The sequence below is a fragment of the Aethalodelphis obliquidens genome, unplaced genomic scaffold, assembly GCF_003676395.1.
Source record: "Aethalodelphis obliquidens isolate GAN/ISIS:26980383/991018 unplaced genomic scaffold, ASM367639v1 scaffold12, whole genome shotgun sequence".
In the NCBI taxonomy this organism is placed as follows: Eukaryota; Metazoa; Chordata; class Mammalia; order Artiodactyla; family Delphinidae; genus Aethalodelphis; species Aethalodelphis obliquidens.
In genome coordinates, this window is record NW_020837956.1 from 5,293,119 (window position 1) to 5,309,433 (window position 16,315).

The window sequence follows — 16,315 nt, forward strand, 5'->3', positions numbered from 1 at the left end:
GGCCAATAACCGAAGCTGAGAAAAAGAGCGCGGGGTAGGGGTTTCACTGGGTCTTTCAGCTTCATTCTTAATCGGCGTTTTCGTAGACCCCTATACCAGGGGCGGGAAAGTGTGCGTACGACTGTGGAGAGAAAGGATGGGTGGAGGAGGAAGACTCTCCAGCCAAGCGCAAAGCAAGCGACTCCGCCGCCTGGCGCAGTTGCCAAGACAGTGCGGCCAGGGCAGCAACGGCACAAACGGCAGAAACCACACCGCGTCCCGGCGGCGTCGGCTGCGAGCCCCAGTGACGCATTGCAGGTACGAACCAGCCAATCAGAGGCCGGTTCAACGATCGTCGCGTTACGCGTCGCTACCACGATGCTCTTCCGCGCCGCAAAGTAGCGCCTCTCAGGCGAGACTCCACCGGCCCTTCAACGGCTCGCTGGGAAGCGAAACCCACTTACGCCATCCGTTCGCCCCCCCTCCCTTTATTTCTTGTATCGTCGACCACACAACTGTGGATAAAGTGGTCTCGAGAGGAGTTGGAGTGGAGGGGGTTGGCCGGGACTCGTTTGTGATGTTCCGTTATCTGGCGTGCGGCGGAGGGATCTGGCGGAGGGAGGTGTTTATGAGGCGCTGGGGGCGGAGGGGGAGAATTAGTCCGTGTGGAGCGAGCGAGCTGAGTGGTTGTGTAGTCGAGTCCCGGAGACCGGTAGCGCTTGCAGCATGGTGAGTGCGTCGCTAAGCTGCCGGCGCTCGGCCTGTGGGGGGAAGAGGCTGAAGCGAATTGACGAAAGAAAGGGAACCTGCCACCCTCACTCTCCAGGAATGGTTTTCGCCAGGGGGATGGCGCACATGAGGCTGGGGGCGCCCGCGGCCGTTGTGTCGCAGGTGCTTCCCCACCCCCATTCTCCTCAGGGAGGTGTCCCCTAGTGTACTGGGGGCCGGGCGCACCGCCCCCGGCTCTGCGGAGCTCCTCAGGGGCTGGATGAGGATGGAGCCCGGGTGGGGGGCAGGTCGGCCTCCGCGGGAGGCGAGAGTGGAAGGGCGGGGGTGAGCCGGAGCGCAGAAGGTTTGGGTCGGGCCTCTTGAAAGGTCAGCCCGGGGCCGGATTCAAAAGCCCAACGGACGGTTGGTGCGGACGCCAGGAAGCGCTTTTGTCCGCGCGCGGCCGCCTTGCGCCGAGGGGGCGGGCGGGAACGCGCGAGGCCGTCAGCCCGCAGCCCCGCGGGTCAGGCCGGGAGGGGGCGAGGGGCGGGCGCGCTCTGTGGGCCGAGCCCGCGCGGCGCGGGGAGCGGCCGGGGGCGGGGCGGGGCGGGCGTGGGGCTGGGGCCGCCGCCCGCCCGGCTAGGCTCGCGACCCAGCTGCTGCGCTGGCACCTGCAGGACTGCGGAGGTCTGGGCGGCCCGCGGCGCTGCGAGGCCGGCCGTTCCGGCATAGGTTGGGGAGGGCAGCCTCGGCAGGTTCCCATCCCCCTCTGGCGGCGCGAAGGAAGCGGTGAATCCTGATCCTGTCGCTCCCTCTGCGCCTTGAGACCTAATTCCACCTCCCAGGCTGGACATTTAAAATTAAAAAAAAAAATTAAAGTGGTTTTGTCGTTGAAGGAAATGGCTGTATATCTGAAGTCAGGCGCAGCCTCCCACTATTCATCTCGTTAGAGAAAGCCAGAGGCTTCAGCTAGGGTCTGAAAGGCGTTTCCTGTTCACCTACCGAACGCCAGCTCCGGGGTGACTGTCGTTCTGTTGTGAAAGTCGGTCTTACTCTCCTGTAACAATTGGAAGGATGCTTTTGAGAAGGGCCACAGTCCTCTTCTTGAGTGCGCACGTGCACGCCGAAATGTTAAAGAACCACTACCACACACAGTGTTGCCCCGCTCCAACCCCCTTGAAAATAACTGGTATTTCCGTAGAGAAAGTGCCAGATATCTTAACGTGCAGTTCACTTCATTTGTACAGTAATGGCTGTCAAAGACCGTCGTGAAAGAATGGGAACAGGGAATTTTAAAAAGCATTTTCCTGTCACTAGAGAGCGGAACTCCAGTTCTTTCCTGTTTTTTTTTTTTTTTTTTAAAAAAAACAACTAATGAGGGCGGTAATTTGCAATACTTATTTTGTCGTTTTTTCTGCCAAGTGGTTACGGGAGATGGGTGTGTCCAGGAGGCAAGGTGACATCTTAAACAGTTGGGAATCCTTGCCAACTGAAACCTCCACCATGTATGGGTGTGGGGAGGGGAGTTCGCATTTGTTTGATGTACTCTTCCATCTTGATATTCTAAATTATTATAAATTTGAATGTGCTGGTTGAGTTTACTTTTAGGTGAAACAGGGTGTACACTATAGGCATGTAATTAAGATTCAAAATTGTGGGGTAAATTTTTTTTAAATTTTATTTCTCATATGAAAGGTAAGGTTTCTTCCTGATCAGTCTGATAATTGAATCAAGAGCTCAAATGGAGTGTCTTGGTGAGGCATAGAGTTTGTATCAACCCTTCGGGGTCCTTTGCCAAGGGTAGGCTTTTGTAGTTACTGTTCACATCATTGATGTTTGGCGGGGGGGGGGGGGTTCAGTTAAATTGACAGTCATTGTTAACTAATTTGGGAATTGTCCTCAGGTAATTTTATAATTATAAGACCTGACAATTTAAAATTAGGACTCTGTAAAGTCAAAGAATGAACATGTATTTGATGTGGAAGTGGAATAAGTTTGCTCACATGGCTCTTGGGTTTACATATAGTTGATGGCTTGTTCGTTGAAGGGAGATTGATTGCATTAAGAAGACTTGAGGCTGGGGTGATAAGTAAAAGATGTGAAGAGGTAGAAAATTTGGTCACTTCAGTCTAATTAAATATCCCATCGAACAGCAAGAAGATCTGTTTCTACTAGACTGAAGAAATTCACCAAGGCTCTATTAAAATATAGAAAGTTCTAGATTCGGCTAGATTGATCAAATTAGGCCTTTAGTAAAGGTAATTTTTAAGAAGTAATATCTAATAGCGTTTTCTCTTTGGGGCCAAGATGCCGTATAAGTGCTGTTCTATCAGAATGAAAGGTATCTTAAACTCTACTGAGATTGCTTTTGATATAGATAAAACAAATACCCTGATTTCTGAAATTGTAGAAAAATTTTTACTTATGAAGCCTTTGTTGTATCTAAGTAGCACTTGGAGTAAACAGGAATCAATGAAGGGTGGAAGTTTGTTTCATTTCAAGCCTATGGACTGATAAACTTACTCTGATATAAATTTTGGATTATTTTTATACCACCTTTCACTAGATATACTCCAAGGGTATCCATACCTACTTTTGAATGCCATTTGGGAAATGTTTAATAGGTATGTAATTTTCCTTAAGGTCACGCATGTAGTGTAGATTAGTAGTGTTTTTCTCAGTGTTGACAAATCACCTGCATTTCTCCAAAATGCAGATTCTAGTCTAGTAGGTCTGAGGTGGAACCTGAAAGTGTACTGATGCATGGGAGCTTTCTCTAGAGTTGACAAGAGCAACAGGAAGAATTACATCAATATTTGTATTTGTAGAAACAAAGGAGTAAGAACTAGTCATCTCTCTAGTGAGTTATTTACTGAGACAAACACACATTTTGATGAGCTTGAGTTTTCCCAAAAGTATAATTCCTAGTTCTTCTACCAAGAAAATGACTCTCTCCACAGACAGAAATAATGAACCAAATTTATTTGTATTTCTTGGAAAAGGCTTACAAATTACAGTGCTAGGGAGCTTTGTGTTCTTGCTTCTAGTAGGTTTTAATCTGAATGTTGCTGATAAAGGTTATTTTAAAACCTTGAACTCTGGGTTAGTAGTAAATACAAAAAAATTGTCTTTAAGTTTCCTGAAACATTACAAGCAATATCCAGCACTTTCAGGCTATGTAACTTAGTCTCCTGTTTATTCCTTGAAGCTCATTTGTGATCTTTACTGAGATCGCAGACAGGATGGTGTGGGGCCATTAAAATTTTGACTTTTCGAGCAAAATTGGATAATTTTAAAGTTTTCTTCCTGAGGCCTTCTCAGCTTTCATACAAATGAGTCTTCTCAAAATCTCTTCCCGCACAACTTGTCGAGAGAAAAATCCCTGCTGTTTCTGCAGGTAGCAGTCATTCCTTCAGCTTTCACATGTGCTGCAGTGTCTTCCACACATTTGGTTTAACTAGTCCTAAACTGATGTGCCTTGCCACATCTGTTCGTGGGCTTGCACCTTATGGTTTCAGTTTGTGGAAGTAGATTTTCTCATCTTAAAGTTAACATGGAATGTGGTGAGGTTGCTGTAAAGGGCTTGATAATGCCCCACCTGTCTGCCTTCTGTGTGGAAGTTGACCTAGTCAGGTTGGTGTTTAACATTTACATTGTAGGTTCTTTGGTTAATTAATTTACATAAAATAGTTATCACTGAACTCTTTGGGCTAGCCCTTTACATAGCTTCTCACTTACTGTGCACAATAACCCTGCAAGGTAGGTATTAATATTCTGTGTCACAGGTGAAGTTGACAATGAGAGGTTGAGTAACATGTCCAAGGTCACAGCTATTGAGTGGCAGAGCTGGGATACTAGCCCGGTGATGACCCAAAGCACCATGCTTTTTTCTTGCACCATGCCATGTTGCCCTTCTTTCAAAAATGATAGACGTCCAGCAGAATGGAATGAGACTAGAAGTAAATCATCTATAGCCTCTAACAAAGTAAAAATTAACTCAGCAGATTTACTGGGTTTTAAATCTTAATCCTAGAGAAAACAATCGGCTGATTTTATACCAAATACTTGGAGGATTGGGATTTGTAAGGAAAAAAGTAGATAATTTTTATTTTATAAACTTCTGCATTTGAGCTTAATTATTGGCTCTTCAGTTTTAAGTTACTAGACTATTGGCTTTTTTTCTAAAGCAACGAGTTGAGTTTGCATCAAGGTCAAGTCAAAATTGTTTATCAGGGAAAGAAACTTCTTCTTTTCTGGGTTTCTTCTCAAATGTTCTCATGCTGTCTCCTAGAGAAAAAAATGTGATGCTATCCTGTATTAAGGTTTTATCCTTTCCAGGGGTGTGTTCACTTAAAATGAAGGAAACCAGGCAATGTTTATTATTTTTCTCATACCAATAAGTGAATGGATTAATCATAGTACACTTGACTTCCGTAGGTAGGAATATTAGATAGGAGGTTATTTCTTGTCAGTGTCTCTGGATATATGTACCAATAAGCAATGAAATGTCCAAGGGTGAAGGCCACATGAAGAACAAGGAGGCATGTTATTTTGCAAATATTTTTATTATATTATGGTGTGCTCTGAATTTAAAATTGAAGGTATTGAATATGTCTGACACCTTAGTGTTTAATTCTGAGTCTACTAGTTTTGTACTCCCGCTCACTGAAATTTAACCTGAGCCTTTCTCCCCATCTGTAAGATAGGGTATTAATGATATTATTAATACCATTAAGGGTTGTTGTGAAGATTGAATAAAAACAACATATATAGTGGGTTTTAGCAAGTGCCTGAATGTGTTTTTTTTTAAAGTAAAAACAAGTAACGTTTCTCCATTTGCTAAAAACATCACAAATCTTATGCTCACTTTGGAATTTCAAACATCAAGAGAAAATAAGTAGCTGGACTTAACATTTTGTAAGTAATGTGCTTCAGATATTCAGAATCCTGGATTCTCTGCAGTTGCATGGCAGGTGAGGAGGAGAGTAAAAACTGGTACTTTTCATGTTGCTCCAACCAGGACAACTTGGATTTTTGTCTTTTTGGTAGTTTTGCTTAGTAATTTTGTTGTTATTGTTGAGGTTTGGAAAATCACATATATGTCCAAGTGAAGTATTTAGCCACTTACAGGGGAATTTTAAATGTAGTCCTTGTTCATTATTTTTGATTCAATGGAGATTTCTGGTATTAATGGTTTGTATTTACCTGAGGAAGTGAGCTTAAGTTTAGATATCTTAATTTGGAAAAAGGAAACATTTCTATTGGATCTATCCTTGCTTTAGAAGAATACCAATTCCAATTAAACTGTCTAGTGTGCTAGATTTGCTTTTTAAAAATTTGTGTAAAATTAGACTTTCAAACCTATTCTGAAATATTTTCATATCTTAAACTTGGGGGCGAGTTAGCTTAGCTTTGAAGATAAGATGTGTGCATTTTCTGCCCACCTGTGTTTGGTACTAAGGAGTGTTGAACTAAAGTTTATGGAACAGGGTGAACGTTGAATGTTTTTTTTGTTCTTAATATTTATTTATTTATTTATGGCTGGGTTGGGTCTTCGTTGCTGCATGCGGGCATTCTCTAGTTGTGGTGCACACAGGCTACTTTTCGTTGCGGTGCACGTGCTTCTCATTGTGGCAGCTTGTTGTGGAGCACGGGCTGTAGGCACGCGGGCTTCAGTAGTTGCAGCACATGGGCTCAGTAGTTGTGGCACACGGGCTTAGTTGCTCCGCAGCATGTGGGATCTTCCTGGACCAGTGGTCGAACCCTTGTCCCCTGCATTGGCAGGTGGATTCTTAACCACTGCACTGCCAGGCAAGTCCCACCTTGAATGTTTTTAAACTTATTTCTGTAAGTGTTAAATTACATACTCTTAAGCCACTTAACTATTTCTTTGATCTCTTTGTAGGCTGACCAGCTGACTGAAGAGCAGATTGCAGGTGAGAAATTACTTACTAGATTATACCCATCGGATTTTATTATAAATTGATTCGCTGTTCTCAAAATAAGGTACTTGTATGACAGAATTAACTTTGATCTATGTAGTAGATGGTAACAAATGAGTGTAATACAGTAATTGAACCTACTCTGGCAAGTGAGAAAGTAAACTTGACTATGAAAGATGTGTGGGGCTAACTGTAATTAAAGACATGTTTTTAGGTTATGTGGATATACTTTTGAGCCTGGTAGGGGTGGTCTTTGTTTTTCTTAGAGATTATCTTGCTGTAAAACATGAATTCTGGGCAGTTTTTAACACTTCATAGCAGTCTCCATAGGAAAAGAGGCCAAATAATAGTTAATAGGTAACTCGAAATGTAAAATCAGAAAATGAATGTTGAATTTACCCTGGTTTAAAGTAGCTAATATTTTAACTTTAGAATTGCATATATGGTCATTCAGGGAATAACCATTTCTCTAGTAAAAGTTAGCATTCTACTTTACAGATGTAGTAAGTTGAACTTTATCTTAAAAAGCAGTGACAGCTGTTGAAATCAGTTTTAAGTTTTGCATCCTTTGATTTGCTATGGAAGTATGTGAAATTGCTACATAAAACTTGATGAGATGATGTTAATATGCCGAACCATTAGTACTTTTGATTTTATTCTACCAGCTTTGAGATGGCTAGTTAACATCAAAATGTTGGGGAAACTTAATAAATGGTGTTTTGTTTTTTTGATTGCAGTGTTGAAATGCTTTTCAAACTCTGTTCCTTGACTTTGATTTATAGACTTATTAACAAAAGCATCAAGCAGTTTTGGCTGCGATAGTTTTCCTGGTAGGCAAGGAATTTCAAGAGCTCAAAATCACTAAAGCTTTTTTTTTTTTTTTTTTAAATGCTAGAATAAACTGAGAAACCCAGTTGGAACTGAGCTATGTAGCCCATTTAAAGTAAGCTCCACCCCTCATACACAAATTTGGTGGAGCCAGAAATCATTAGTGTCCTCAAATACTCATCACAAAATAGTATTTGCTAGGACTGTGTAAAGTAGAAAGCTATTAGCATTAAGGACCAATTTAAGCAGGTTTTATTTTTATTTCTTACTGTGTGCATTTGACTTAAACTGGGAATTTGCTTTTTAGGGTTGGTAAACTTGCATGTATAGGGTGTGTTGAAGTAGTCAAGCACAGCTTTGGAAATAATTTCTTTCTTCATATATAAGTGTATTGATGAAATGTAGATTATTCTGGAATAGTTTTCTATATAATGTCTTGAGGAAATGACTTGGGGTATTATTTCCACTCTTAAGTTCTTACCTTCTCTAATACACCTGTCTTTGCCTTTCATTTCTCGGTTGTCCGAGTCAGGTAGTTCTGATGGCACAGCATGTTCACTTCAGGATAGAAAATGTATTCCTCAAGGTGCCAGTCACATAGTTGATGCTCATTACTCCTCTCCCAAACACACATGCAACTCTTTTAAAAAGTAGTTTGTGTCTGTTAATATAAGAGGCTCAATCCTCCGGCTGATTGCATTTTTGTAAAGAATACTTGTAGTTCATGGAACATTGTCTTTAAGATAAAGTCTGTCTTTTCATTGGTTCCTATCATACAATTAAATTTCTAGTGAGAGTGGTAGGAAAATCTATTTTAGGTTCTTTCCATACCCTGCCTTTTCCTAGGCTTTTAATAAAGCTGTTCTTGGACCCTAGGTTTAGTAAACCTTTAAGGTAGAGGAGCCAAAGCTTTTATGCTATTAAAATAAAAATCCTGTGAAATTGGGGACCTTTTTATTTTCTCTTGTATCCCCAGTACCTCCCACACAGTAAGGACTGAATAAATATTTCTTTTTTGCCATTTACAGTTTTATTAAATTCCCTTAAACTTTGAATAAATACTTCTTTGAATAGATAAATTTTCAAAGAGGTGTGCCACACATATATGTTCTAGAACAGTACCTACCCTATTCCTAAGAATTATTCTGCCTCCTCCCAAAGTCCCCTCTCAATATCTACCTTGGAGGTGAAGGCAAAAAATATTTTTAATCTGGTAAATTGTAATTGCTGGTAACCAGTTAATATCTTACAGTCTTAGCTCTGCTTGTGCTAACAAGCTTCATACATACAATGCAAGGTTGAATATACTAAGGTACTTTTTCAGTTGGCTTTATCTTCACCTGATAATCATTACTACTTCAGATTTGAAATTCCTCTAACAGATAACTTAGTCTAGAAAAAAGTATGCTTATTGTTTAGGTGAAGTTTCTAGAGTTGTTTATGTTACCTTGGTCTTAAAGAGCAATCCAGAACAGTCTAGTGTGACATCACTAACAAGTTAGTTTTGTTGATGACTCTGCCATGATGTCATTAGTTGTTGGTATTTAATATTTAAAGGAAAAATGTAAAATAATTTTTTTCTTTAAAGAAATTTATGCCTAAACCATTAAACTTTTAAAGTTCAGTGTAGGGATAAAACTTATTTGATAAAAAACTAATCTTACTCAACAATAAAGGTTTGGTACATGGCCTCTAAAGGATTAATAAGTTCAGAATTTTTATAAATAAATAGAAATTGATAAACAGGCATTTGATTTTTCTTGTGATTGTTTCATGATGACCTGTTTTAATAGAATTATAAGTTTATGTAAAAAATATTTAGAAAGGTACCCTGGGGTTGCTAATGAACAAATAAAACAAGTAATAGTATGATTTCTGAAAGTTTCAACTTGGGCATAACTAGAATGGATTTGGGGAGGTTCCATCAATTATGTCGAAGATAGCTGTTCTGTGACATTCAGGACCTGTTTTCTTACGTGAATTGAGGTTTTGACTCCTAGGTTTATATTCAACTCATTCCTGGGAAATAACTGTTTAGAATGATATGCTTCTATACGTTAAGATTAAACTGTTCTGAAGCACAGGTGGAGAGCTATAAAAGCAGGTGAAATAAAATTGTACTTTTCAGTTTATTCTTATTTTAAGTTTTTGCAGGTGTTTCTGCCTCTTTAGTGTAAAAATACAAATAGAGATTTGGAATAAACCTTGACCTTCAAAGTATTTTTATTCGTTCCTTTTTGTATGCATGAAGTAAACACTAGTTACAGCATAGAAATGGTTTTATTTTCTGCTTTTCACTTATTCCAGCAAATATTTTAAGAGTTATTAGATGTTTAAACTTCTTGAAATTTAGAACACACATACATAAACTTATAGCATGCATCTTTCAGAATTTGTCCTTTAAGTTAAATCACGTAGTAAAATGATTATGGCTAGTTATACTGGGAATTTTTGTACATGATGGTGGTGTTACACCTTAACTGTATTATAGCAGAGAATGTAATGTAAATAAATATAAATCTCTAAGTACTTTAATTTTCTTGGAGCCTAAGTTATTAGGTGATAGATGCTACTGTGTTCCGAACCTAATAGTTTATATATTTCTAGACAGTATTTGTACATCCTGTTTTTTTAAAAAACCTGAGTGTAAAATGGAAATGTTTTCATCAAATTCTGCTATTTGTAGGACTCTGATTTATTTTTGTCATTGGGTTGGTCTAGGTTAGTACTGCATATTTTCATAAGATCAGTCAGTAGTTTGGTACTAAGCTTCTGATATCAGGTGAGTTCCTCTGAAGACAAGTAATATTTAAATGGAGTGGAATGTTTAGCACTCAGTAGTAGTAAGTGGCACTTACTACTTACTGAGTGTAGCGAACTATAACTAGTCAGTGATACCTGGTCTAAAGCTAAGCAATTAAAAGAATCAAAGCAGAAGAAAATAGTGTGATAATCCAAAAAGGTAATAGGACTCAGGTAGTTGTGTGGGTAATTTTAAATAAAGAATCCATTTGGAGGCTATTGTGATAGTCCAGATAAAAGATGATAGGGTCATTAGCCAAAATGTTGGATGTAGAGATGAGCAAAGAATCAGGCAGTATTTAAATAGCAGAATTCAGCAGGCCTTGACAGGTTTCAGGGAAAAAGAATTAAGGTGGCTTTTGTTTGCATTCCTAGGGTTGCTGAGGAGTATAGAATTGATTTTCATTAAGTCTTCCTTGAGGTCAGCCAGGGAAGATGTCCTGTAGGAGTGAGAAATAAAAATATTATGTTGAGAGTGATGAGTGGACTAAAGATGTGAAGTCTTCATTATTAGTGGGCATAGATGAAATGGCCAAGGAGAGAAAAAAGGATAAGAAAATTGGTCACGTCTATATGTAAGAGACAAATAGGAGCAAGACCCTTTGGTAGTAGGAGGTAGAAGGTAAATTACTGTTGTGAAAGCCAAGAGAAGTTTGAGAGTTTTCCAGTGTAGCTGTGGATGCTGCAGGAAAATGAGACCATCTTTTTCTCGACATTTATTAAGTACTTATTTGCCAGGCATAGTTCTAAGTGCTTTACCTATCCTAATTCTTAAATTTAGGAAGTAGGTACAATTATCCCCACTTAACACACATGAGAAAGCTGAGGCAGAAAATTTGCCCAAGGTGATTTATATTACTAGTAAGTAGCAGAGCTGGAATTTTTTAGCTCAGGCAGTTGAATTCCAAAGTCCGCTTTTAGCTTCTGTGCTGTATGCTTTTGTGTTTGCTTGCTGACTGGGCCTAATATCTTTGCTAGCTTTGTTAACTAGCTCATTTATATGCCCTTGCACTACGAAATTAAATCTCTGCTTTAGTTTCTCTATATTCAGGTATTCTGGACTGTTGCTCCAGTAGCTTTCCATGTAATCTAGTGGTGAATTGAAAGCAACATAATTTCACAAGAAGATATAAAAGATTTTAGGCAATAATATATCTCACTCTATTATAAGCTTGGGATTTTATATTCTGAAGAAAGGTCTAAATTTTGTTTTCAGTGATACAGCTCTTAGTTAAAACTGGCCATTCATATCTTGATCATCCCATTGTTAACATCATTATAGATTATTTGGTCCCTTCTGTCTTCGAGAAAAGGAAGCTGGCCTATTGCAGGTTGTTCTGAAATTTAAATTTTTTTCTTTTTAATTTAGTAGGTGATTAAATAGACTTAATTTAAACTTTGGGGATTACTGTAAGCAGTACAGTTGCTATATAGAAGTATGTATTTAGTAACAGTAGTTTTCCTTTTCTATTCTGAGTGTAGGTTAGATCTGTAATTTTGAATTGTGTTCCACAGAGCAGCTTCAACAGAAAATAGAGAAGCCAGTCATCTGGGGCTTTGAGTGTTTTCCTCTTTCAACAATAGTTTGACTCTTATCTGGACTACATTTTGAAGTTCCCTGTAAGATTTTAGATGAAAAAACTCTCAGATCAATACATGAGCATATGATTAGCTAAAAATGTTTGAAATACCACAAGGTTTCCTCACCTAATCCTTCAGGAATCAAAATCCCATTTCAGGTCCTATCTCTCTATATATGTTTGCTTTGACGGTTGATGAATACATTTCATTTAGGAGGTTACTTTTTTATTGTTAACCTGTACATTTGGATTGTGGTCTCTCTTTCAAACAGAATTCAAAGAAGCTTTTTCACTATTTGACAAGGATGGTGATGGAACTATAACAACAAAGGAGTTGGGAACTGTAATGAGGTCTCTTGGGCAGAATCCCACAGAAGCAGAGTTACAGGACATGATTAATGAGGTGGATGCTGATGGTAAGTCTTTTTAGTTTCAGGGTTTGGGAAGGGGGAGTTGGCATTTAAGTTCTGTTGTAATGTTTCAACTAAACAAACCATTTCAGGTAACGGCACAATTGACTTCCCGGAATTTCTGACAATGATGGCAAGAAAAATGAAAGACACAGACAGTGAAGAAGAAATTAGAGAAGCATTCCGTGTGTTTGATAAGGTAAGTATCCAAAGACTGGATTTGTTCAATTTTAATTTGAGGATAAAAAGATATCAGGACCTCTTAATCTGTGAAGACTTGTTTTTCTGATGATTTACCAACATATTTTAATATCAAGCAAAAGCTTTTTAAGAATTCAGTGTAGATGGAGGTTTCCTAATAACATATATATTGCATTAGTTTTGTGGCGAAAGAGGCATCACTTGACTTTGGAACCAAGAAATTGTGATTTCAATATAGAATATCCTGCTTGACTCTCAGTGACATTTAATATATAGGTCAGCTATTTGTAAACTCTCTTTAGTTTGTATAGATTACTAAAGTATATTTTGCTCCCTAATGTGAAGTTTAATAAACTTCTATTCCAACTCGTTACGTCTATAATTTTGCTTAGACGTTTTACTACATTTTTTTGTAGGATGGTAATGGCTATATTAGTGCAGCAGAGCTCCGCCATGTGATGACAAACCTTGGAGAGAAGTTAACAGATGAAGAGGTTGATGAAATGATCAGGGAAGCAGATATCGATGGTGATGGTCAAGTAAACTATGAAGGTAAGTCTTTCACTGTCACTGCCGTATTCTGTGTTTTGACTTTAAGGTAGAGGTTCTTGTTAGGTATCTGATAGGTCAAAATTAGTGACATTCCCCCCACCACCAGAATTGGAGATGCTAAAACAGTTACTGATATTTACCAATCTTTTGCTATTCAGAGTGTTGTGCACAGATTAGGCAACATCATTGTCACCTGAGAGCTTTTTAGAACTATTTATTATCAGATCCTGTCCCTTTACTTAGAATCTACATTTTAATAAGATTCCTGGGTGACTTCATAATGCACATTAAAGTTTGAGAAGCACTACACTCCAATAACAATTGTGGAACAGTGTGAAAATCTTCTTCAAACTTATTTCAAGATCCTGAAAGTTAAGGTGACTTTCTTTCATTGGATTTTCCTTCCCTCTAATTAGCTTTAAGTCTAAAATTATACATGCTTCAGTTCAGAAGTATCATATGTGATACTGAACTAAGAGCAAGAATGCTTTTTATTTGTAATAGCTTATCTAAAGCATTAATTTGGTTTATTCATTAATAATCATAAATAATTTTGGTTTATGAAGGTCCAGCCTTGGCAGTAAACTAGCTTTCTTCTGTACTTCATGATAATTTTGAGGAAAGAAAGGGGAATGGAGACTGCTTAGTGATTGAGTAAATGTGATTGGTTTTGTCAGACTTTTGCCATTGACTCAACATTTTTGTGTACTTCTGACTCAACATTTTTGTGTACTTCTTTTTCAGAGTTTGTACAAATGATGACAGCAAAGTGAAGACATTGTACAGAATGTGTTAAATTTCTTGTACAAAATTGTTTATTTGCCTTTTCTTTGTTTGTAACTTATCTGTAAAAGGTTTCCCCCCTGTTGTCAAAAAAAATATGCATGTATAGTAATTAGGACTTCATTCCTCCATGTTTTCTTCCCTTATCTTACTGTCATTGTCCTGAAACCTTATTTTAGAAAAATTGATCAAGTAACATGTTGCATGTGGCTTACTCTGGATATATCTAATAAGCCCTTCTGCACATCTAAACTTAGATGGAGTTGGTCAAATGAGGGAACATCTGGGTTATGCCTTTTTTTTTTTTAAGTAGTTTTCTTTAGGAACTGTCAGCATGTTGTTGTTGAAGTGTGGAGTTGTAACTCTGCGTGGACTATGGACAGTCAACAATATGTACTTAAAAGTTGCACTATTGCAAAACGGGTGTTTTATCCAGGTACTCGTACACTATTTTTTTGTACTGCTGGTCCTGTACCAGAAACATTTTCTTTTATTGTTACTTGCTTTTTAAACTTTGTTTTAGCCACTTAAAGAAAATCTGCTTAATGGCACAATTTGCCTCAAATCCATTCCAAGTTGTATATTTGTTTTCCAATAAAAAAATTACAATTTACCCAACTGTTGCTCTGAATCTGAGTCATTTACTTAACTTGAGGTTAAATAATTTTGAGAATCAAGTGGGGAGGTGGTTTCTACTTGGTATAATTTAAGTTTAGATAAGTAATTTTTTTGACTACTTAAGACTGTTTGGTTTTTAAATTATACTTCCTTCAAAAGGTTTAAGTGGAAGATTAAGAAACGTTTTGTAAGTGTACCTAGCATGGGGACTGGCATAAGGTAGGTGTTCAGTGTTGCTGCCTACCTTTTTAATATATTTTTCAACTTTGGCATTTGTTTATCCATATAGACTTCAGCCATGCAGTGATTTTTTTAAATGTTTGTGTTTAAAAACACAAAAAATCCAAATGGGGGGTGGGGCATTATGTTTTGCCTCTATTTTTTAATGTTTTACTCAGTGCTTTTTAATTCTACTACCAGAAAACAAAGGAGAATTTTCAGTTGTGCCTGCCTGTCTGCAACATACTTTTACAAATAAGGTATCTTTAGTAGTGGATTGACAGTAACTAAACCTTGTTTTAGTATTTGCTTGCTTCTAAACTGTTGCTTTCTCTATAAACTACTCAAAAGGTGGTTATCAGGGTTTCTGTTTTTCTAACTACCTTTTAAATACTTAAGGAAAGATTGCATAGCAAAGCAGAGCCAAGATTAAAACATTTAAGTATAATTGTTACTTGATTATTACAGCCACAAGGTTTTTAATTTCCCAGGGGCGCAATTTGTTTACTGTGCATCTTTGACTATTTTAATATCACTGTTATTAGTTCTACAGGAAAATGGAAAACTGGATGGTCAGTGAAGGAAAAGAGTTAAGTATGTTTTAGGTAGGATGAGGGAAGTTAACAGGAATTGATAGGCAGGCAGTACTAATTAGGAAGAGCTTCATTAGATAAGAGTTTAGTCAAAGGTGGGAGAAGATTCATGTGTCTAGCTGTTGAGGCACAGTAATCTCCAGAATATTAAACATGGGCTTTGGAGTTTCACTGCAACAGTATTCAGATCATTGCTCTGTATAACTTTGAAGAGATCAGTATTACCTGAGCCTCGGTTATCTTACCTGTAAAATGGGTGTGATTTACCCAGCTGGTTTCTAACTTTGTTTTTATAATAATGTTAGGTAAAGCACTTAGCATAGTTCCTGGTATTTGCATTAAGTGTTCAATCTATGCTGTTAAATCAGTTATGATCCTTGTAAAATGAGGGAATTGGGCAAAGTTAATATTGGTGCTTTTCCAGTTCCAATAGTTTGAAGTAAAGTTGTTGATAACAAGGTGGAAGGGGAAAACACGTCTTTGGGGTACTTTGTGTATCATGTTACTGATTTTATATTCTTGTAATCTTCATGAAAATCACACAGTAAGCATTACATAATCTTAAATCAGGACTATAATTTTAAAACCTTATCTTCAAATCTTACCCGTATTACCTGTTTTATATTAGCATCATGGTAATTGATGATTCTTTTCCCAAATACTGTCTGTAGTATGTTTGCTTTCAGATGATTCTAACCTAAACTATCACTGTTGCAGTTAAAAGTGATCCTGGAATATGTAGAATATGAAGTATTTTACCTAGAATTTTTATGAAAAATCTGATGCGTAGCAGAGGCACTGTTGATCTCTACGAAGTATAGTCTCGTATTTGCAAAGAGAAATGGTTCCTCCCTTTAAAACTGCTGTAATGATAACCTGAAAATAAATCTTAAACTTTTCTCAGTGATACTATGCAAGACAGTGTTTTCTTAAGGGGACATTTTGTTTATTCTGCATACTTAGTCTGCTTTATTGGTGAAGTCCTTGAAATCATTTACCCATGCTGTTTCTATTTTTGCGATACCCAAAACTATTTTCTCATCTAGGTGTTTCCTTATATTTCACACTGTGCATGGGTTTCTGGACTTCTCTGTACCTTT

General features: G+C 38.1%; 1 protein-coding gene across 1 annotated transcript; it reads left to right on the forward strand.

Moving 5' to 3' along the window:
- The first annotated feature begins 354 nt into the window (after positions 1-354).
- On the forward strand, positions 355-14,404 carry CALM2 (calmodulin 2). Its single transcript, XM_027113187.1, has 6 exons — positions 355-708; positions 6,593-6,623; positions 12,112-12,255; positions 12,342-12,448; positions 12,867-13,002; positions 13,747-14,404. Exons 1-6 carry the CDS (start codon positions 706-708, stop codon positions 13,773-13,775), a joined length of 450 nt encoding a protein of 149 aa, XP_026968988.1. The 5' UTR covers positions 355-705; the 3' UTR covers positions 13,776-14,404.
- The last annotated feature ends 1,911 nt before the right edge of the window (positions 14,405-16,315 follow it).

What these genes read in the sequence shown, in the direction of transcription:
- CALM2 (XM_027113187.1), top strand. An exon ending in GACTGAAGAGCAGATTGCAG is followed by an intron (nt 6,624 to 12,111) that starts GTGAGAAATTAC and finishes TCTTTCAAACAG; the next exon opens with AATTCAAAGAAGCTTTTTCA. An exon ending in TGGTCAAGTAAACTATGAAG is followed by an intron (nt 13,003 to 13,746) that starts GTAAGTCTTTCA and finishes CTTCTTTTTCAG; the next exon opens with AGTTTGTACAAATGATGACA.